Source organism: Tachyglossus aculeatus, chromosome 26 (assembly GCF_015852505.1).
Source record: "Tachyglossus aculeatus isolate mTacAcu1 chromosome 26, mTacAcu1.pri, whole genome shotgun sequence".
NCBI lineage: Eukaryota > Metazoa > Chordata > Mammalia > Monotremata > Tachyglossidae > Tachyglossus > Tachyglossus aculeatus.
Window position 1 is genome coordinate 7,559,798 of NC_052091.1, and position 23,004 is coordinate 7,582,801.

General features: G+C 47.9%; 1 protein-coding gene across 1 annotated transcript in view; it reads right to left on the reverse strand.

Annotated features, from left to right (window-relative positions):
• Positions 1–23,004, reverse strand: part of IGDCC3 (immunoglobulin superfamily DCC subclass member 3) — a 70,662-nt gene that overhangs the window by 44,468 nt on the left and 3,190 nt on the right. The window contains exon 2 of the mRNA XM_038766990.1: positions 21,096–21,401. Coding sequence (XP_038622918.1) covers positions 21,096–21,401 — 306 coding nt within the window. The remainder of the gene's footprint in view (positions 1–21,095; positions 21,402–23,004) is intronic.

Genomic DNA, 23,004 nt, shown 5'->3' on the forward strand with positions numbered 1-23,004 from the left:
CACTAGGCCATGCTGCTTCTCTCGCCCAACCCGATATAACTTCTACCTAACTTGGTGCTTAGAACAGTGCTTGGCACATAGTAAGTGCTTAACAAGTATCAAAATTATCATTATTATCACCAACTCTGTTGTACTATGTCTACAGACTACCGCACAACAAACAGCAGGCACATTCCTGCTTACACAAGCTTACAGTACAGAGAGGGTGGTGGACGTGAATATAAATAATTTATAATATTTATACTCATCTTTTTTATGGTACATGCATTGTCCTCTCCCAAGCGTTTAATACAGTGCTATGCACGTGGTAAGCACTCAATAAATAACACTGATGATGACAGTGGCATCCTGTGTCCTGTGCTGGATTAAACAGTATTCACGTTTAGTACCAACTCTGTAAGAGACGTCATGAATGGACACCAACAAACACATACATACACATAAGTGCTTAGTACAGTGCTCTGCACACAGTGAGCGCTCAATAAAGAAGAAGAGGCAGTGTGGGTCAGTGGAAAGAGCCCGGGCTTTGGAGTCAGAGGTCATGGGTTCAAATCCCGGCTCCACCAGTTGCCAGCTGTGTGACCTTGGGCGAGTCACCTACCTTCTCTGGGCCTCAGTTCCCTCATCTGTAAAATGGGGATGAAGACTGCGAGCCCCCCGTGGGGCAACCTGATCACCTTGTGATCTCCCCAGCGCTTAGAACAGTGCTTTGCGCCTAGTAAGCGCTTAATAAGTGCCAAAAAAAAAATACGATTGAATGAATACAGACACACGCTCACAATCTCTCTCTCTCCGCTGCTGGTTCCAATTTAATTAAATTCCTCCAGGGCTTGGGCATGAGCTTGATAGTGCATAACTAATGCCGATCAGCAGGCCTGATAGGGTAGTGCTATTACCCCCCTAATGGGTCACTTCATCCACAAATGCTTTCTAATTTATTGGAAAACCAGGGCCCTGAGCTACCAGCCACTGGAAACTCCCAACACCGCATCCCACCACTTCGGACGCTTTCTCCGGAACGCAGAACGCGTTCAGAGCATTCCCCGCCAAGTAAATTTGCCCCCCGCTCCCCTCCTCTCACCCCCCAAGCTATTAAGAGAGACACCGCACCACCAGCTGTACCCCTCCACTGCACCCTGGTTCTGCTTAAAGCAACGGATCCGTTCGCTCGACTCCCCGGAGGACCAGACGGTGCGGAAGAGCGAAGCCGTTATTAAAGAAATTGCTTTCACATGAATCCGAGCTCCTCTCCGCAACTACGTGTGTTTCCTCGGGCTCGGCGGAAAACATCTGAGGGGCTCACTGGGGATTTGGAGGGAAGAAATCAATCCATCAATCGTATTTATTGAGCGCTTACTGTGTGCAGAGCACTATACTAAGCGCTCGGGAAGTCCAAGTTGGCAACATATAGAGACAGTCCCTACCCCACAGTCTAAAAGGGGGAGACAGAGAACAAAACCAAACGTACTAACAAAATAAAATGAATAGAATAGATATGTACAAGTAAAATAAATAAATAAATAGGGTAATAAATATGAACAAACACAGTCTGCTGCTCCTCCGGGCAGAAAAAAAGGACTGTGGCCCTCTCTTCATCCCATCCCTGGACGCGGATCGGCCCAGTGCGTCTCGGGGGGTGATAGTCGTTCCCACCCCGTGCGGTTAGGGAAGTAACACGGCCTAGTGGGAAGAACATGGGCCTGGCAGTAAGGAGACCCGCTTCCTAATCCCGCCTCTTCCCCTTCTCTGCTGCAGACAAGTCACTTCATTTCTCCGTGCCTCAGTTTCCTCATCCGCAAAATGGGAATTATTAACAATAACAATAATCGCGGTGCTTGCTAAGCGCTTACTAGAGAAGCAGCGTGGCTTAGTGGGGAAGAGTTCGGGCTTGGGAGTCAGAGGTCGTGGGTTCTAACCCCAGCTCTGCCACTTGTCTGCTGTGTGACTTTGGGCAGGTCGCTTCCCTTCTCTTTGCCTCAGTTACCTCATCTGAAAAATGGGGATGAAGACTGTGAGCCCCACATGGGACAACCTGATCACCTTGTATCTACCCCAGTGATGATGATGATGGCATCTGTTAAACGCTATGTGCAAAGCACTGTTCTAAGCGCTGGGGGAGGTTACAAGGTGATCAAGTTGTCCCACAGGGGGCTCACAGTTTTGATCCCCATTTCACAGATGAGGTAACTGAGGCACAGAGAAGTGAAGTGACTTGCCCAAAGTCACACAGCTGAGATTTGAACCCATGATCTCTGACTCCAAAGCCCGGGCTCTTTCCACTGAGCCACGAGAACAGTGCTTGGCACATAGTAAGCGCTTAACAAATACCATCATTGTTATTGTTGTTATAATAATAATAATGGCATTTGTTAAGCGCTTACTATGTGCAAAGCACTGTTCTAAGCGCTGGGGAGGGGAAACACGGTAACGAGGTTGTCCCATGTGGGGCTCACGGTCTTAATCCCCATTTTACAGATGAGGTAACGGAGGCTCAGAGAAGTTAAGTGACTTACCCAAGGTCACCCAGCGGACAGGTGGCGGAGCCAGGATTCGAACCTATGATCTCTGACTCCAAAGCCCGGGCTCTTTCCACTGAGCCACGCTGTTTCTCCAGCGTGTTATGTCAAGCACCATACTAAGCCCTGAGGAAGATACAAGATAATCAGGTCAGACACAGTCCCCGTCCCACCCAGGACTCACAGTCTAAATAGGGGGAAGAACAGGTATCGAATCTGCTCTGCACACAGTAAGCGCTCAATAAATGCGATTGAATGAATGACTGAATGAATCCTCTTTTTTACAGATCATCATCAATCGTATTTATTGAGCGCTTACTTCATCATCATCATCAATCGTATTTATTGAGCGCTTACTATGTGTGGAGCACTGTACTAAGCACTTGGGAAGTACAAATTGGCAACATATAGAGACAGTCCCTACCCAACAGTGGGCTCACAGTCTAAAAGGGGGAGACAGAGAACAAAACCAAACATACTAACAAAATAAATAGAATAGATATGTACAAGCAAAATAAATAAATAGAGTAATAAATATGTACAAACATATATACATATATACAGGCTTACTGTGTGCAGAGCACTGGACTAAGCGCTTGGGAAGTAAAAGTTGGCAACATATAGAGACGGTCCCTACCCAATAGTGGGCTCACATCTACAGATGAGGTAACTGAGGCACGGAGGCGTTAAGTGATTTGCCCAAGGTCACACACAGACAAGGGGCGGAACTGGGATTAGAACCCAGGTCCTCTGTCTCCCAGGCCCAGGCTTTATAATAATAATAATAATAATGGCATTTATTAAGCGCTTACTATGCGCAAAGCACTGTTCTAAGCGCTGGATTCCACTAATCTATCCTGCTCCAATCCCCATTCTTCCTCCTTCTGAGACTGTGAGGCCCCATGGGCTCCCATATATATGTATATATGTTTGTACATATTTATTACTCTATTTATTTTTTTTACTTGTACATATCTATTCTATTTATTTTATTTTGTTACTATGTTTGGTTTTGTTCTCTGTCTCCCCCTTTTAGACTGTGAGCCCACTGTTGGGTAGGGACTGTCTCTAGATGTTGCCAACTTGGACTTCCCAAGCGCTTAGTACAGTGCTCTGCACACAGTAAGCGCTCAATAAATACGATTGATGATGATGATGATGGGGGACCTGATGATCTTGGTATCTATCCCGGCGCTTAGTACAATGTTTGGCCTGTAGTACGTGCTTAACAATCATTATTATTGTCGTTGTTGCTGCTAAGGATGTAGTTGTCCCATTCCCACAAAGCCAGACTCTCTGGCTGGGAAGAAGCCGGCTTCTCTAAGGCTTTGGGAGGTTTTTTTTATAGTTCACCACCACCACTGGCCCACGCACACAAACGCACATTATTTTTATATCTTTCCCCAACAGTCCCTGAATGAAATCGAGGAGGTTAGAGTGTGTGACAAAGAATAACAGCAGGAACAAAAACCCTCACACCACTTGAATTGAATGGCAATTTCCCATAGATCAGAAGACCCTTCCCCCCACACCCAACCCAGAGCTGTGACTAGAAATATGTGTGTGTCTTTGCATGCAGACTGGAGCCCCCTTTCACCCCCCCATAATGGCATTTATTAATCCATCAGTCGTATTTATTGAGCGCTTACTGTGTGCAATAATAATAATATTATTATTGCAACCTCCCCAGCACTTAGAACAGTGCTTGGCACATAGTAAGCGCTTAATAAATGCCATCATCATTATCATTATTATTATTACTGTAACCTCCCCAGTGCTTAGACAGTGCTTGGCACATAGTAAGCGCTTAATAAATGCCATCATTATTATTATTATTGTAACCTCCCCAGTGCTTAGAACAGTGCTTGGCACATAGTAAGCGCTTAATAAATGCCATCATCATTATCATTATTATTATTACTGTAACCTCCCCAGTGCTTAGACAGTGCTTGGCACATAGTAAGCGCTTAATAAATGCCATCATTATTATTATTATTGTAACCTCCCCAGTGCTTAGAACAGTGCTTGGCACATAGTAAGCGTTTAATAAATGCCATCATCATCATTATTATTATTATTACTGTAACCTCCCCAGTGCTTAGACAGTGCTTGGCACATAGTAAGCGCTTAATAAATGCCATCATCATTATCATTATTATTATTACTGTAACCTCCCCAGTGCTTAGACAGTGCTTGGCACATAGTAAGCGCTTAATAAATGCCATCATTATTATTATTATTGTAACCTCCCCAGTGCTTAGAACAGTGCTTGGCATATAGTAAGCGCTTAATAAATGCCATTATTATTATTATTATTATTATTATTACTGTAACCTCCCCAGTGCTTAGACAGTGCTTGGCACATAGTAAGCGCTTAATAAATGCCATCATTATTATTATTATTGTAACCTCCCCAGTGCTTAGAACAGTGCTTGGCACATAGTAAGTGCTCAATAAACGCCATCATTATTATTATTATTACTATACTGCAGAATTGGAAGACATGTTCCCTGCCCACAACAAGATTAATCAATCAATCGATGGTACTTACTGAGCGCTTTCTGCGTGCAGAGCATTGGACTAAGCACTTGGGAGAGTACGATATAACAATAAGCAGACATATTCCCTGCCCACAGTGAGCTTACAGTCTTGAGCGGGGGAGACAGGCATTAACAGAAATAAATAAACTACCGATATAATTTTTCCCCAGGGCAGAGTCCCCCATTGATTGCGTCCACAAAGTCCGTTGTACTAATCCCGGCTTGTCTGCTGTGTGACCTTGGGCAAGTCACCTCACTTCTCTGGGGCTCATTTACCTCATCTAATAATAATAATAATGGCATTTATTAAGCGCTTGCTATGTGCAAAGCACTGTTCTAAGCGTTGAGCACTGTTCTAAATCTGTAAAATAATAATAATAATGGCATTTATTAAGCGCTTAGTACATGCAAAGCACTGTTCTAAGCGCTGAGCACTGTTCTAAACGAGGATTGTAAATGTAAATTGTAAAATGGGGATTGAAGACTGTGAGCCCTATGTGGGACAGGGAGGAGAAAACTCGCTGCCTGAATCTTCAGTTCTTCTTCTTCTTATTAAGAATATTGATGCCATGGGGGTTTTGATCAGGAGTGTAAGTCTTCCGTGATATGCAAAATTTGTTTGAACAGAATTTTTGGTTTATTGAAAGGGGACGCAACAGAAGGATGTAATAATCCAAAGGATTTGTTTGAACAGAATTTTTGGTTTATTGAAAGGGGACGCCGCAGAAGGATGTAATAATCAAATCTGATGCTCCGAGTACGCTGTTTCTGGAGAAACATGCTGATTATATTGTGTCATATGGATCGAAGAAAGATGATTATGTATGTATCTGTTTTGTTGTCTGTCTCCCCCTTCTAGACTGTGAGCCCGTTGTTAGGTAGGGACGGTCTCTATATGTTGCCAGCTTGTACTTCCTAAGTGCTTAGTACAGTGCTCTGCACACAATAAGCACTCAATAAATACGATTGAATGAATGAACGAATGTGTCCAACCCAGTTTGCCTATATCCACCCCAGCACCTAGTAAAGTGCCTGACACATAATAAGCAGCGTGGCTCAGTGGAAAGAGCATGTGCTTTGGAGTCATGGGTTCGAGTCCCGGCTCCGCCACATGTCTGCTGTGTGACCTTGGGCAAATCACTTCACTTCTCTGAGCCTCAGTTCCCTCATCTGTAAAATGGGAATTAAGACTGTGAGTCCCACGTGGAACAACCTCATCACCTTGTATCCCCCCCGCAGCGCTTAGAACAGTGCTCGGCACATAGTAAGCGCTTAACAAATACCATCATTATTATTATTATTCCCTCAGTTACCTCATCTGTAAAATGGGGATTAATCAATCAATCAATCGTATTTATTGAGCGCTTACTGTGTGCAGAGCACTGTACTAAGCACTTGGGAAGTCCAAGTTGGCAACATATAGAGACAGTCCCTACCCGAAAGTGGACTCACAGTCTAGAAGGAGGAGACAGAGAACAAAACCCAACATATTAACAAAATAAAATAAATAGAATAGATAGGTACACGTAAAATAAATAAATAAATAAATAGGGTAATAAATATGTACAAACACATTTGTATTTAAAATACATAAAATAAAATAAAATAAATAGAATAGATATGTACAAGTAAAATAAATAAATAAATAAATAGGGTAATAAATATGTACAAACACATATGTATTTAAAATACATAAAATAAAATAAAATAAATAGAATAGATATGTACAAGTAAAATAAATAAATAAATAAGGTAATAAATATGTACAAGCACATATATGTACACTCATATATATATATATATATATATATATATATATATATATATATATATATGTGAGTCCCACGTGGGACAACCTCATCACCTTGTATCCACCCCCCAGCGCTTAGAGCGGTGCTTTGCACATAGTAAGCGCTTAACAAATACCATCATCATTATTATTATTATTACAAACACCACGCTTATTACTGTCTTCTGCCAAGCGCTCAGTCCAGCGCTCCGCACATAGTAAGCGTCGGATAAATGCCCGAGATTGATGGATTTCAATGCCAGCCTGCAGGGCTGGGGAGGAGGGGTGGTGGGGAGCTGTGACTGACTGCTGATTCAGGCCGGGGAGCTCAGACATTCAGTTGGGGGAGGGAAAATGGGAATTTCCAAGGGAAAGGGAAAGGGGAAGGGAAGGAGCCATCTGCTCCCAGGCCCCTTCAGAGGTCACTGCTTTGTCAAGCCTTCCCTTCCTCCCCCGCTGCCCTTTGACCCCGGGCCTCAAAGGAAAAAGAAAAGCCAGGCCTGATGAAAGTCGGGGTCTGATGGAGAGAAGACAGGCAATCCTGAGGTTGGGGGGAAGGGGGAGGATAGAGGCTTCTCCCCTCACTAAAGAGGCCAAGTTCCACTCCAGACGCATTCATTTATTCATTTATTTATTTATTTGACTTGTACCTATCTATTCTATTTATTTTATTTTGTTAGTATGTTTGGTTTTGTTCCCTGTCTCCCCCTTTTAGACTGTGAGCCCACTGTTGGGTAGGGACTGTCTCTATATGCTGCCAACTCATACTTCCCAAGCGCTTAGTCCAGTGCTCTGCCCACAGGAAGCGCTCAACAAATACGGTTGAATGAATGAATCGTATTTATTGAGCGCTTACTGTGGGCAGAGCGCTGGACTAAGCGCTAGGGAAGTCCAAGTTGGCAACATAAAGAGACGGTCCCTACCCAACAGTGGGCTCACAGTCTAGAAGGGGGAGACGGAGCACAAAACAAAACATATTAACAAAATAAAATAAATAGAATAAATATGTACAAATAAAATAGAGTAATAAATAAGTACAAACATATATACAGGTATATTTATTCATTCATTCAATCGTATTTATTGAGCGCTTACTGCGTGCAGAGCACTGTACTAAGCGCTTGGGAAGTCCAAGTTGGCAACATATAGAGACGGTCCCTACCCAACAGCGGGCTCACAGTCTAGAAGGGGGAGACGGAGAACGAAACAAAACATATTAACAAAATAAAATGAATAAATATGTACAAAATAAAATAGAGTAATAAGTACAAACATATATACAGGTATATTTATTCATTCATTCAATCGTATTTATTGAGTGCTTACTGCGTGCAGAGCACTGTACTAAGCGCTTGGGAAGTCCAAGTTGGCAACATATAGAGACGGTCCCTACCCAACGGCAGGCTCACAGTCTAGAAGGGGGAGACGGAGAACGAAACAAAACGTATTAACAAAATAAAATAAATAGAGTAGATATGTACAAGTAAGAGTAATAAATACGTACAAACGTACAAATAAATATGACTGAATTAATTGAATGACTGGATGAATTAATAGAGTCATCCCTGCCGCCCCCCCCAACCCCTTGGGCTCAATCCGGCCCTCTGACCTCTGACCCGCAGGCCGGGTGTCTATCAGCACCCTGTTGTTGGGGGAGACGACCTCTCCTGACCCCCATTACTCAGGAATCCCCCTTGGCGCCTCCGGGAAAGCAAGGATGGAATTTCTGACCGTGTCCCTCACGTCTGTTTGTGCAGGGAAGCAGGGTCTGCCTGCATCTGGGCTGAAGCGGAATTTATTTGCTGGGGGCAGGGAAAGGAGATGATGATGGCATTTGTTAAGCGCTTACTATGTGCAAAGCACTGTTCTAAGCGCTGGAGGGGATACGAGATGATCAGGTTGTCCCACGTGGGGCTCACAGTCAATCCCCATTTTACAGATGAGGTAACTGAGGCTCAGAGAAGTTAAGTGACTTGCCCAAGGTCACACAGCAGACATGTGGTGGAGCCGGGACTCGAACTCATGACCTCTGACTCCAAAGCCCGTGCTCTTTCCACTGAGCCACGATGCTTCTGTGCCACCGTCATCTTACAAGGGCAGACCATCCCTCGCCCTCACCCCCCAATCAATCAATCAATCAATCAATCAATCGTATTTATTGAGCGCTTACTTTGTGCAGAGCACTGTACTAAGCGCTTGGGAAGTACAAGTTGGCAACTTATAGAGACAGTCCCTACCCAACGGTGGGCTCACAGTCTAAAAGGGAGGGAAGCTCTGAGCTTGAAGGGGTCTGGCGGGTTGCGGGGGTGCCACGATTGGGGCTGAAAACCGGAGAAAGGAGAAGCCCTGGACATTCAATAATAAATTAATATTATAACTATTATTATCGTATTGTCATATTTGTATTGCGCCAAGCGCTGGGCTGAGCTGTCTGACTCCCCCCTGTCCCCACCCCTGGACTATAGACTCACTGTGGGCAGGGAATGTCACTCTTTATTGTTGCATTGTATGCTCTGCACACAGTAAGCGCTCAATAAATACAACTGAATGAATGAATGAGCCTTAGGGTAGATACAAAGTAACTTGGAGTAGTGGAGTCAGAAGGTCATAGGTTCTAATCCCAGCTCCGCCACTTTTTTTCTGTTTTAATGGCATTTATTAAGCACTTACTATGTGCAAAGCACTGTTCTAAGCGCTGGGGAGGTTACAAGGTGATCAGGTTGTCCCACGGAGGGCTCACAGTCTTAATCTCCATTTTACAGATGAGGTAACTGAGGCCGAGAGATGTGAAGGGACTTGCCCAAAGTCACACAGCTGACAAGTGGTGGAGCCGGGATTTGAATCCATGACCTCTGACTCCAAAGCCCATGCTTTTTCCACTGAGCCACGCTGCTTGCCCCACTTGTCTGCTGTGTGACCTTAGGCAACTCACTTCGCTTTTCTGGGACTCAGTTCCCTCATCTGTAAAATGGGGATTGAGGCTGTGAGCCCCACGTGGGACTGGGACTATACCCAGCCTGATTTGCTTGTACCCACCCCAGCGCTTAGTACAGTGTCTGGCACAGAGTAAGCACTCAAACACCACAATTATTATTATTATCATCACAAGATAAGCAGATCAGACGGTCCCTTTGTGGGACAGGAACCGGGTTTGATTTGAATCTTTTGCATCACTTCAGCCCTTAATTGATAATCATTCATATTTATTGAGCGCTTCTTGAGTGCAGAGCTCTGTACTAAGTACTTGGGAAGGTACAACAGAGTTGGTAGACCCGTTCTTTGATCACCAGGAGCTTATAGTCTGGCAGGGAATACAGATGTTAAAATGAATTATAGATATGTACATAATTGCTGTGGGACTGATGGAGGGGTGAAAAAAGAGAAGCAGCGTGGCTCAGTGGAAAGAGCCCGGGCTTTGCAGTCAGAGGTCATGGGTTCAAATCCCGGCTCCGCCCCTTGTCAGCTGGGTGACTTGGGGCAAGTCACTTCACTTTTCTGGGCCTCAGTTCCCTCGTCTGGAAAATGGGGATTAAGTCCGTGAGCCCCCCGTGGGACAACCTGATCACCTTGTAACCTCCCCAGCGCTTAGAACAGTGCTTTGCACATAGTAAGCGCTTCATAAAGGCCATCATCATTATTATTCTTAAAATAAATAGAATAGTAAATGCGTATGGGTAAAATAGAGTAATAAATCTGTACAAACACATATACAGGTGCTGCGGGGAGGCGAAGAGAGGTAGGGCGGGGGAGAGGGACTTATCAAATGGCATAATAATTCTTTTTATCCGTGTTCTGACAATAACTCTTTTTATCCGTGTTCTGAGTCCGAGATCCGCTGCCCCCGGCAACTGATTTGGGTTCTCCGAGACCCCCAGTTCTGGTACTGACGTGGGCTCAGTCCAGAGCTTCTACCCACCCAGCCTTGTTCGGGGAAGCATCGGGACACGGGGGTGACGATGCTCAGATGCCTCCCGGCCCCGAAACAGTCACCCCTGATGGTGAGGGGTGGGTGTGGGTGGGATGGGGGGTCAGAGGAGCCCCCGCCGAGCAGCTGGAGCTGCAGAGGACCGGGTGGGCGAGGGCAATCAGTGCCCCCTCCCTCTCTGGTCCGCCACCCATCACCATCAATCGTATTTATTGAGCGCTTACTATGTGCAGAGCACTGTACTAAGCGCTTGGGAAGTCCAAGTCGGCAACATCTAGAGACAGCCCCTACCCAACAGTGGGCTCACAGTCTAAAAGGGGGAGACAGAGAACAAAACCAAACATACTAACAAAATAAAATAGAATAGATATGTACAAGTTAAATAAATAATAATAATAATAATAATAATAAATAGAGTAACAAATATGTACAAACATATATACATATAATATATGCATATAATATAATATATACATACATCTAGGCTCACAGTCTAGAAGGGGGAGACAGAGAACAAAACCAAACATACTAACAAAATAAAATAAATAGAATAGATATGTACAAGTAAAATAAACAAATAAATAATAAATAAATAATAATGATAATAATAAATAGAGTAACAAATAATTACAAACATATATACATATAGTATATGTATATAATATAATATATACATACATCTAGGCTCACAGTCTAGAAGGGGGAGACAGAGAACAAAACATATTAACAAAATAAAATAAATAGAATAAATAAATAAATATGCCCATGGGGGCAGGCGGCAGCCCCCAAAACTTCCCTATCCTATAGCCCGCGCTTTCCCCAACAGTGGCCCCCGACTCCCCCCTGTTTTGATGTTCGAACAATAACAGACTAATTGTGACTGATGAGATGATCAGCAGCACCATTGGGGGTGGGAGATGAGGAAGGGGGGGCAGAGGGGTTTGGGAAAGAGTGGGATGAGATGGGGCTGGAGGAGGATGGGGAGGAACCCGGGAGGAGCGGGCGGAGGGGAGGGTTTAGGGTAATAATAATAATAATAATAATAATAATAATAATAATAATAATTGGCATTTGTTAAGCGCTTACTCTGTGCAAAGCACTGTTCTAAGCGCTGGATGAGATTCACTCATTCGTTCGATCGTGTTTATTGAGCGCTTACTGTGTAATAATATTGATAATTATTAATAGTGCTTTGCACATAGTAAGTGCTTAATAAACGCCGTTATTATTATTATAATTATGGTATTTGTTAAATGTTTACCATGGACCATATATGTATATATGTTTGTATGTATTTATTACTCTATTTACTCTGTTTACTATTACTCTAAGAGGAGCAGCGTGGCTCAGTGGAAAGAGCCCGGGCTTTGGAGTCAGAGGTCATGGGTTTGAATCCCAACTCCCCGGCCTGTCTGCTGTGTGACCTGGGGCAAGTCGCTTAACTTCTCTGAGCCTCAGTTACCTCGTCTGTAAAATGGGGATTAAGACTGTGAGCCCCACGTGGGACAACTTGATCACCCTGTAACCCCCCAGCACTTAGAACAGTGCTCTGCACATTGTAAGTGCTTAACAAATGCCATTATCATTATTATTATTTATTTATTTATTTTACTGGTACATGTTTATTCTATTTATTTTATTCTGTTAATATGCTTTGTTTTGTTCTCTGTCTCCCTCTTTTAGACTGTGAGCCCACTGTTGGGCAGGGACTGTCTCTATATGTTGCCAACTTGGACTTCCCAAGGGCTTAGTACAGTGCTCTGCACACTGTAAGCACTCAATAAATACGATTGAATGAATGAATGAACTCTCTCTCACACGAGCTCTCACTCAAATACACACCCACACAAGCTAGCTCTCTTCCTCCCTTCAAAGTCCTCCTGAGAGCTTACCTCCTCCAGGAAGCCTTCCCACCCTGAGCCCCCTTTTTCCTCTCCTCCTCCCCAATCCCCCCAGCCCACCTCCTTCCCCTCCCCACAGCACTTGTATATATTTGTACAGATTTATTACTCTATTTATTTTACTCGTACATATTTACTATTCTATTTATTTTCTTAACGATGTGCATATAGCTATAATTCTATTTGTTCTGACCATTTTGACATCTCCATGTTTTGTTTTGTTGTCTGGCTCCCCCTTCTAGACTGTGAGCCCGTTGTTGGGCCGGGATCGTCTCTACAGGTCGCCGACTTGGACTTCCCAAGCGCTTAGTCCAGTGCTCTGCACACAGTAAGCGCTCAATAAGTACGACTGAATGAATGAGTTCTCTCTCATAAGAGCGCTCTCTTTCACACACACCCATACAAAACACACACACACACACAATTCAGAGATCCCAGTCCCGGGCCCGGAGAAGCCGACGGTCCTTACTCCGAACTGTTCCGGCTCCGGCTCTCAATCAACCAGTGGTATTTACTGAGTGCTTACTGTGTGCAGAGAACTGTACTGAGCGCTTGGGAGAGTACAATCTACATTTCCTGCCCACAGCGAGCTCACTCTCCTTCCAGAAACAGTCGTGAGCGGTGACGCGATCGGCTCGTGAGCTCCCTGAGAGCGGGGCTGTTGTCTACAGAAAGCGGTCCGAATCCAAGCGCTTAGTACAGTGTCCTGCATGCAGCCGCTGCTCCAGAAGCAGCGTGGCCTAGTGGAAAGGGTTCGAGCCTGGGAGTTAGAAAGATGTCTGTCTCCCCGCTTCTAGACTGTGAGCCCACTGTGGGCCGGGATTATCTCTATTGGTTGCTGAACTGTACTTTCCAAGCGCTTAGTACAATGCTCCGCACACAGTAAGTGCTCAATAAATACGATTGAATGAATGAATGAATGAATCAACTCTCTTTCACACACACAAACACACCCAGGAGCGCTCTGTCTCCAAACTCCTCACCCCCACAAGCTCTCTCACCACCACCCCCCCAACACACACACATCCATTAGCTCTCTCATGGGTGCTCCCATAATAATAATAATAATAATAATGGCATTTATTAAGCACTTACTATGTGCAAAGCACTGTTCTAAGCGCCGGGGAGGTTCCAAGGTGATCAGGTTGTCCCACGGGGGGCTCACAGTCTTCATCCCCATTTTACAGATGAAGTAACTTTGGAGTCAGAGGTCATGGGTTCAGATCCCACGACCTTTTAGACTGTGAGCCCACTATTGGGTAGGGACTGTCTCTATATGTTGCCAACTTGTACTTCCCAAGCGCTTAGTACAGTGCTCTGCACACAGTAAGCGCTCAATAAATATGCTTGATGATGATCCCGGCGCCACCACTTGTCAGCCGGGTGACTTAGGGCAAGTCACTTCACTTCTCTGGGCCTCAGTTCCCTCATCTGGAAAATGGGGATTAAGACTGTGAGCCCCATGTGGGACAACCTGTTCACCTTGTGACCTCCCCAGCGCTTAGAACAGTGCTTTGCACATAGTAAACACTTAATAAATGCTATATTCCCCTCCCCCCCCCACCGCCTTTCCTCCTTCCCCTCCCCACAGCACCTGTACATATGTTTTGCTTTGTTGTCTGTCTCCCCCTTATAGGCTGTGAGCCCGTTGTTGGGTAGGGACCGTCTGTAGATGTATATATGTATATATTTTTGTACATATTTATTACTCTATTTATTTATCTTACTTGTACATATCTATTCTATTTATTTTATTTTGTTAGTACGTTTGGTTTTGTTCTCTGTCTCCCCCTTCTAGGCTGTGAGCCCGCTGTTGGGTAGGGACCGTCTCTATGTGCTGCCGACTTGGACTTCCCAAGCGCTTAGTCCAGCGCTCTGCACACAGTAAGCGCTCAATAAATACGATTGATTGATTGAGCCACACGAACTCTCACACGCGGGTTCTCTCTCCCGAAGGCACAGGCGTGAGCTTTTTCTCTCCCATACGCGCGCCCACGCAAGCTCTCCCGCGCACCCATTCTTGCCCTTCCCAATGGCCATCCACGCCCCAAGACTTACACACTCCCTTCCACGCACCCACTCCCCCAGGCCTACGTACTGGACGGCTGTCTTCCAAGCACGGAGGCACGCACGCTCCCTCCCACGCCCCCCGTTGCCCGCCGCCCCTCTCCACGGCGCACCCTCGGTTTAAGCCGTTCTTTGTGAGCCCGAATTGATCCCCGCTCTTCATTAGCCCTCTCCGCGGCCGCGCCGTTTCATTTGTCTCTCTCCAGTGTGTTCTGGCTCATTGTCCCTCTCCCCTGACCTGTGGAAAATCAGTCACTGAGCTCAGTGGCGGCGCGAAGTGCAGAGCGCAGCATCAAAGGCCCGTGATGGAGCTCCGAACGAGGACAAAAGGACCGCTCGCAACGCCGAGGCCGCAGGCCCGCTCCGGGCCTGGGGACCCAGGCGGCCGAGGGCCGGGAGGGAAGGGAGGGAAAAGGGGTCCCGGGGAGGGGGATGTTGGGGGGCGAAGAGGGCGAGGGAAGGGGAGAGAGAGGGAGGGAAACACAGAGGAACGGCAGAGAGAAGAGGGAGAAGCGGAGGGAATGGAGGGGCTGAACAGAGGGGCTTAAGACCATTCAATCACATTTATTGGGTAGGGTCTGTCTCTATATGTTGCCAACTTGTACTTCCCAAGCGCTTTGTACAGTGCTCTGCACACAGTAAGCGCTCATTAAATAGGATTGATGATGATGATGATTTATTAAGCGCTCACTGAGTGCAGGGCACCGGCCTAAGCACTTGGGAAACTAGAGAAGCAGCACTGCTTAGTGGAAAGAACACGAGCTTGGAAGTCAGAGTTCGTGGGTTCGAATCACCACTTGTCAGCTGTGTGACTTTGGGCCAGTCGCCCAGTTTCTCTGGGCCTCAGTTCCCTCATCTGTAAAATGGGGACTGTGAGCCCCACCTGGGGCAACCTGATAACCTTGTATCTCCCCCAGTGCTTAGAACAGTGCTTGGCACCTAGTATGCGCTTAACAAATATCTCCCCCAGTGCTTAGAACAGTGCTTGGCACCTACTAAGCACTTAACGAATACCGTAATAATAATAATAATAATGATGATGGCATTTGTTAAGCGCTTACTAGGTGCCAAGCACTGTTCTAAGCACTGGTGGGGGGATACAAGGTGATCATGTTGTCCCACGCGGGGCTCACAGTCTTAATCCCCATTTTGCAGATAAGGGAACTGAGGCCCAGAGAAGTGAAGTGACTTGCCCAAACTCACACAGCTGACAAGTGGCGGAGGCGGGATTACTAATAATAATTATTAAATAAAACTACAAATAGGTACAGAAGTGCTTTGGGGCTGGGAGGGGGAAAGACCGAAGAGATAAATAAAATGACTGATATGTACATAAGTGCACTGGGCTGGGAACGGGGAAGAATAAAGGGAGAGTGCAGAACACTGTACTATTCATTCGTTCATTCATTCAATCGTATTTATTGAGCGCTTACTGTGTGCAGAGCACTGTACTAAGCGCTTGGGAAGTACAAGTCGGCAACAAGTTGGACTACACACTAGGTAGAAGATAATAGAGTTGGGAGATAAGGTCCCTGCCCTCAAGAAGCTCACAGTATAGTAGTGGAGGCAGATATTAAAGTAAATGAGAAGCAGCATGGCCCAGGAGACAGAACACAGGCGTAGGAGTTAGAAAGGCCACTCAATCGTATTTATTAAGCACTCATTATGTTCAGAGCACTGTACTAAGTGCATGGGAGAGTACAATATAACAGACGCAGGGTTCTAACCTTGTCTGCTGTATGAACTTGGGCAAATCACTTCTCTGTGCCTCAGTTCCCTCATCTTTAAAACGGCAGTTAAGACTGTGAGCCCCATGTGGGACACGGGCTTCGTCCAACTTGACTGGTTTGTATCCACCCCAGCACTTAGCCTACACATAGTAAGTGCTTAACAAATAGCTTTAATTAAAAAAAAGGCAGAGGGAAGAGGGAAATGTGTATTTGCATTTGAAGACCAAATGCCCCAGAATCACCCCTGCCTGTTTCCTGTCTTGGGCCAGACCCGGGGGACTGGGCGGGGGATAGGGGTCAAGGCCCAGGTTCACTCATTCAATTGCGTTTATTGAGCACTTACTGTGTGCAGAGTACTGCACTAAGCACTTGGGAGAGGACAATGCAACAATGAACAGACACAATACTTGCCCACATTGCGGGGCTGAGATCCAACAGACAACCACTCTCCCCCACTTCAAAGCCTTAATGAAAGCACATCTCCTCCAGGAGGTCTTCCCAGACTAAGCCCCACTTTTCCTCATCTCCCACTCCCTTCTGCGTCGCCCTGATTTGCTCCCTTTTCTCTTCCTCCCCACCCCCTGCAAGCCCCACAGCACTTATGTCCATATCTAATAATAATAATAATAACAATAATGGCATTTATTAAGTGCTTACTACGTGCAAAGCACTGTTCTAAGCGCTGGGGAGGTTACAAGGTGATCAGGTTGTCCCACGGGGGGCTCACAGTCTTCATCCCCATTTTACAGATGAGATAACTGAGGCCCAGAGAAGTGAAGTGACTTGCCCAAAGTCACACAGCTGACAATTGGCAGAGCTGGGATTTCATTCACTCATTCATTCATTCATTCAATCGTATTTATTGAGCGTGTACTGTGTGCAGAGCACTGTACTAAGCGCTTGAGAAGTACAAGTTTGCAACATATAGAGACGGTCCCTACCCAACAGCGGGCTCACGGTCTAGAAGGGGGAGACAGGCAACAAAACAAAACATATAAACCAAATAAAATAGAATATGTACAAGTAAAATAGAGTAATAAATATGTACAAACATATATCCATATATACATGTGAACCCACGATCTCTGACTCCAAAGCCCGTACTCTTTCCACTGAGCCACGCTGCTTCCCTAATCCTATCTCTAATGTCTCTATATCTCACCTCTAATCTCATACCTAATCTCTATCTCATATCTCTATCTCATATCTCTAATAATATCTGTCATTTTATTTATTTGTATTGATGTCTGTCCCCACCCCCCTAGATTTTAAGCTCAATGTGGGAAGGGACTGTCACTGTTCACTGTTGTACTTTCCCAAGTGCTTGGTACAGTGTTCTGCACACAGTAAGCACTCAATAAATACGACTGAATGAATGAATCCCCATGGATGCATCTCCCGCCTTGGTGCTACTCTACTGGCCACCGGCACCCGTGGGGTCTCCGAGGACGGTACCGCTTCCACACGTGAATCACAGGGTCCCACCGGGTGCCCCCCGGCCCTGAGGGTGATCAGAAGGAGGAGATCCCGCGCAGGTGGGCCGGTGGGCTCCCGTGCCCCCCTGTATGCCCGCGTGGGCCCGAGCTCTCGGAAGCCACAGCTGCCAACGCTTTGGGGTAGTGACTGCTTAAATCGGATCGCGCACCTCAGTGCAGGCGAATCCTCCGGCGTTTCTGCACATGAATCCCCAGGCCCAATTCCCCTGGTGATGGCGGTTGGGCCGAAGGGGTCTTTCAGCTTGCCCACCCTGCAGACCCAAATGCGTTGTCACCTGAGAGAACTTCCTCAGTCCCCCCACCCCGGGCCGGGCTGGGGGGGATCCGTGGGACTGCGGCGTCCCCAGCCCATCCACCGCCTCCCAGCAACCAGCCCCCCACATTTGCCAACTGCAAATGCCTTTCCCTTTGAGCAGCTTTTGAGCAGCCGGCATTCCCAGCTCGCCTGGGAACAATGGAGGAGCACAAGAAAGGGAGAAGACGGTGGCCAGGGGCTCCCCAGGGGCCATCTGGCCGGCCCGCCAGCGAGGACGAGGGCTGGGAACCGGGAGCCGTTCGCCTTCCAAATCCGCTCCAAGCCACTTACTGGGAAGGGATCTGGGCGACCCCTGACCCCCTCGTCCCCCCGCCCCCCCGGAGTCACCCAGCTGGGAAGTCTGAGAGCCAGGGCCCAGACGGGAAGAGAGGGAGCTGGAAGCCGGACCTTTGCCATTATTACGGTGTTTGTTAAGCACTTACTAGGTGCCAAGTGCTGTTCTAAACACGGGTCGATACAATGATAATAATAATGATGATGGCGTTTGTTAAGCCCTTGCTATGTGCAAAGCACTGTTCTAAGCTCTGGGGAGGATACAAGGTGATCAGGCTATCCCATGTGGGGCTCACAGTCTTCATCCCCGTTTTACAGATGAGGGAACTGAGGCCCAGAGAAGTGAAGTGACTTGCCCAAAGTCCCATAGCTGACAATTGGCGGAGCTGGGATTTGAACCCATGACCTCTGACTCCAAAGCCCGGGTTTTTTCCAATAAGCCACGCTGCTTCTCTACTTCTTCTGCTGCTTCTCCCTGATACAAGGTAATCAGGTTGTCCCACGTGGGGCTCACAGTCTTCATCCCCATTTTACAGATGAGATAACTGAGGCACAGAGAATTTAAGTGACTTGCCCATGTTCACACAGCAGACAAGTTGCAGATGGGATCCAACTAGATGCCAGTGAGCCTGCCACCCCCGGGTCCCCCTGCACCCTCCTTCCCCCTCCTCTAATAATAATACTTGTGGTATTTGTTAAGCGCTTACTGTGCGCCAATCAATCAATCAATCAATCATATTTATTGAGTGCTTACTGTGTGCAGAACACTGTACTAAGCGCTTGAGCATTTATCAAGCACTTACGATGTGCAAAGCACTGTTCTAAGCGCTGGGGAGGTTACAAGGTGATCAGGTTGTCCCACGAAGGGCTCACAGTCTTAACCCCCATTTTACAGATGAGGTAACTGAGGCCCAGAGAAGTGAAGTAACTTGCCCAAAGTCACCCAGCTGACAATTGGCGGAGCTGGGATTTGAACCCATGACCTCTGACTCCGAAGTCCGAGCTCTTTCCACTGAGCCACGCTGCTTCTCTGTACAGCGCCAGGCACTGTACTAAGCTCTGGGGTGGATACAAGCAGATCGGATTGGACACACACGGGGACCCCAGTCTCAATCCCCATTTGATAGATGAAGGAACTGAGGCCCAGAGAAGTGAAGTCACTTGCCCAAGGTCACGCAGCAGACAAGTGGCGGAGCCAGGATTAGAACTCACGACCTCCGGATTCCCAGGCCCGAGCTCTATCCACTAAGCCACGCTGCTTCTCGGTGAAGCCAGGAGGCCGGGAAGCTGGGAGGCTGGGAAGCAGGGAGGCAGCTGTGTAGGGGTTTCCAGAGTCTTATTCAGTGCTGCAGCGTGGCTCAGTGGAAAGAGCCCGGGCTTTGGAGTCAGAGGTCATGGGTTCAAATCCCAGCTCCGCCACTTGTCAGCTGGGTGACTTTGGGCAAGTCGCATCACTTCTCTGGGCCTCAGTTACCTCATCTGGAAAATGGGGATGAAGACTGGGAGCCCCCCGTGGGACAACCTGATCACCTTGTAACCTCCCCAGCACTTAGAACAGTGCTTTGCACTTTTCCTTTCCTCGGTGGAGATGTGGGGGAGGCCAGTGACCCTCCGGCCTGCAGGGAGCCGCCCTCGGTTCTGGACTTTCCTTCCCAGACTTTAAGTTTGCGGAGAGGGAGAATTATTCCTTGCAGGCAGGGAATGTGTCTACCAACTGTGTTGTACAAGCACTTAGTACAGTGCTCTGCACACAGGAAGCACTCGGTCACTACCATGGATTGATAAGCACATGAGCTGAAGATGTAGACGGGGAAATTGAGACCTGCAGTAGTGGGGCTTCCCAGTGGAGCTGGAATGGTATTCCCAGCCCAGGGCCCCCCGCCCGGCAGCCTGGGGTCCAACAAGTTAACACAGTCCTCTGGGAAGAGGTGAGGGCTGGGCTGCCGCCCCAAAGCACCTCCAAGAGCCCCTTCCGAAAAGGCATCCGATCCCCTGCCTGCGTCTGCAGAGGGGCCAGCTGGACCCCCTGACATCCAGAACTTCTCTGGGAGTCCTGGCATGGCAGCTCCCTCCTCCCTACCCCTCTCCTGGCCTCGCTTCCCTGCTCTGGGACTGCATGCTGGAATGTGGAGGGAAGGCCACGGAGGGTTCCTCAAGGTCCTCCGAAACCAAGCTGTTTAGGGAAAACTAGCTCTGGACTGGGAAAAACATCAGGCTTCGGGAGTGTCCGAGTTTTAATGAAAACTGAGGTGACAATTCCCTGGCCTGGTCCCCGAGCCCCCAGCAGTCTCGTGTTCCCCTCCGTCCCCATGGGCCTAGCTCGATCCCTCCTGGCCCCTCGGGTGGTCCCGGTAGCCTCACGTTCTCCTCGGTACCCAGATCCCGGTCCAGTGCTGCCCGTCCCCTCCGAGCTCCCAGCGGCCTCGTGTCCTCCTCCGTCCCTCCGCCCCGGGTCCGGTCCTTCCCAGTCCCTCCCGGCCGCTCCGGTTCTCTCGGCAGGGCAGGCCCACCCCCAGACCCAGGGACGGAGATGCGCACTTACTGGCAGCCTGGATCCTGGCCTTGCGGCTGACCACCAGCCCGAAGCGGTTCTGAGCCACGCAGTCGTACTCGCCCTCGTCAGACGAGCCGTCCCCACGCTCCGCCCGGAACGGGGCCAGGTATAGGGAGCCGTTGGCCAGCAGGAAGGCGTCCTCGCGGTCCGTCAGCACCGTCCCGTCCTTCCTCCATGTGATGCTGATGGGAGGAGTCCCTTCCACCAGGCAGCCCAGAACCAGGGGCTGGGCTGGGACCACCACGCCGTCGCTCGGCTCCACGGCGAACGCCAGCTCCGCTGAGTGGCCCGGGTCTGGGGGTGGGAGAGGAGATGGGCATACGGGGTCAGCGGTGGGACGGCCAGCGGAGGAGACAGAGGAAATGTGGGGGTCCCCAGGGGGAGGGTCAGGGGAGGAGGCAGAAGAAATCTGGGGGTCAGCAGTCGGGGGGAATCAGATGGGAAGGAATAGAAGAAAAAAGAAGCGCACAGGCTTTGGAGTCAGAGGTCGTGGGTTCCGATCCCGGCTCCACCAATTGTCAGCGGGGTGACTTTGGGCAAGTCACTTCACTACTTTGAGCCTCAGTTCCCTAATCGGTAAAATGGGGATTAAGATGGAGAGCCCCCCGTGGGACAACCTGATCAACTGGTAACTTCCCCAGCACTTAGAACAGTGCTTTGCATATAGTAAGTGCTTAATAAATGCCATTTTAAAAAAAAGGGAATATGGGGGTGAGCAGTGGGAAGATTGCGGGAAGAGATGGGGAATGGGGTATGAGAGGTGAGAGGGTTGGGGAGAAACGATTTGTTTTTATGGTATTTATTAAGCACTTAATATATGTCAAACACTGTTCTAAGCCGTGGGGGTAGATACAAGATGATTAGATTGGACACAGTCCTTGTCCCACATAGGGTTCACAGACTGAGTAGGACGGAGAAAAGGAGACTTGGGGCACAGAGAAGTTAGGTGACTTGCCCAAGGTCCCACAGCAGACAAGTGACAGAGCTGGGATTCGAACCCAGGTTCTCTGACCCTCAGGCCCGGCCTCTACCCACTAGGCCGCTCTGCTTCCTCCCGGACTCGGACAGAGGGTCCGTCTGTGCCCCTTCCTCCCCATTCCAGGCAAGCCCTGCCCCTGACTGGTTCATCTGAACTCCCCCATCCCCTTGGAGGGGGCCACAGCAGCACGCAGTTCATTCACTCATTCATTCATTCAATCGTATTTATTGAGCGCTTACTGTGTGCAGAGCACTGGACTAAGCGCTTGGGAAGTCCAAGTTGGCAACACATAGAGACGGTCCCTACCCAACAGTGGGCTCACAGTCTAGAAGGGGGAGACAGAGAACAAAGCAAAACATATTAACAAAAAAATAAATAGAATAAATACGTACAAATAAAATAAATATTAAGTGGCGGAACCGGGATTAGAACTCACGCCCTCTGACTCCCAAACCCGGGCTCTTTCTCCTAAGCCACGCTGCTTCTCAACCTTCCCCGGAGCCCCCGGCCTCTCTCCCCGACAAACCACCGCAAAAGTTCCTCGTGTCCAACTCCTCGCCCCGCGGCTCAGTGGCAAGAGCCGGGGCTTGAGAGTCAGAGGTCATGAGTTCTAATCCCAACTCCGCCACTTATCAGCTGCGTGATTTTGGACAAGTCACTTCACTTCTCTGGGCCTCAGTGACCTCACCTGTCAAATGGGGATGACTAATAATAATAGTACTAACAATGACAGCATTTATTAAGCGCTTACTATGTGCAAAGCACTGTTCTAAGCGCTGGGGAGGTTACAAGGTTGTCCCACGGGGGGGCTCACAGTCTTCATCCCCATTTTACAGATGAGGGGACCGAGGCCCAGAGAAGTGAAGTGACTTAATAATAATAATGATGATGGCATTTAGTAAGCGCTTACCATGCGCA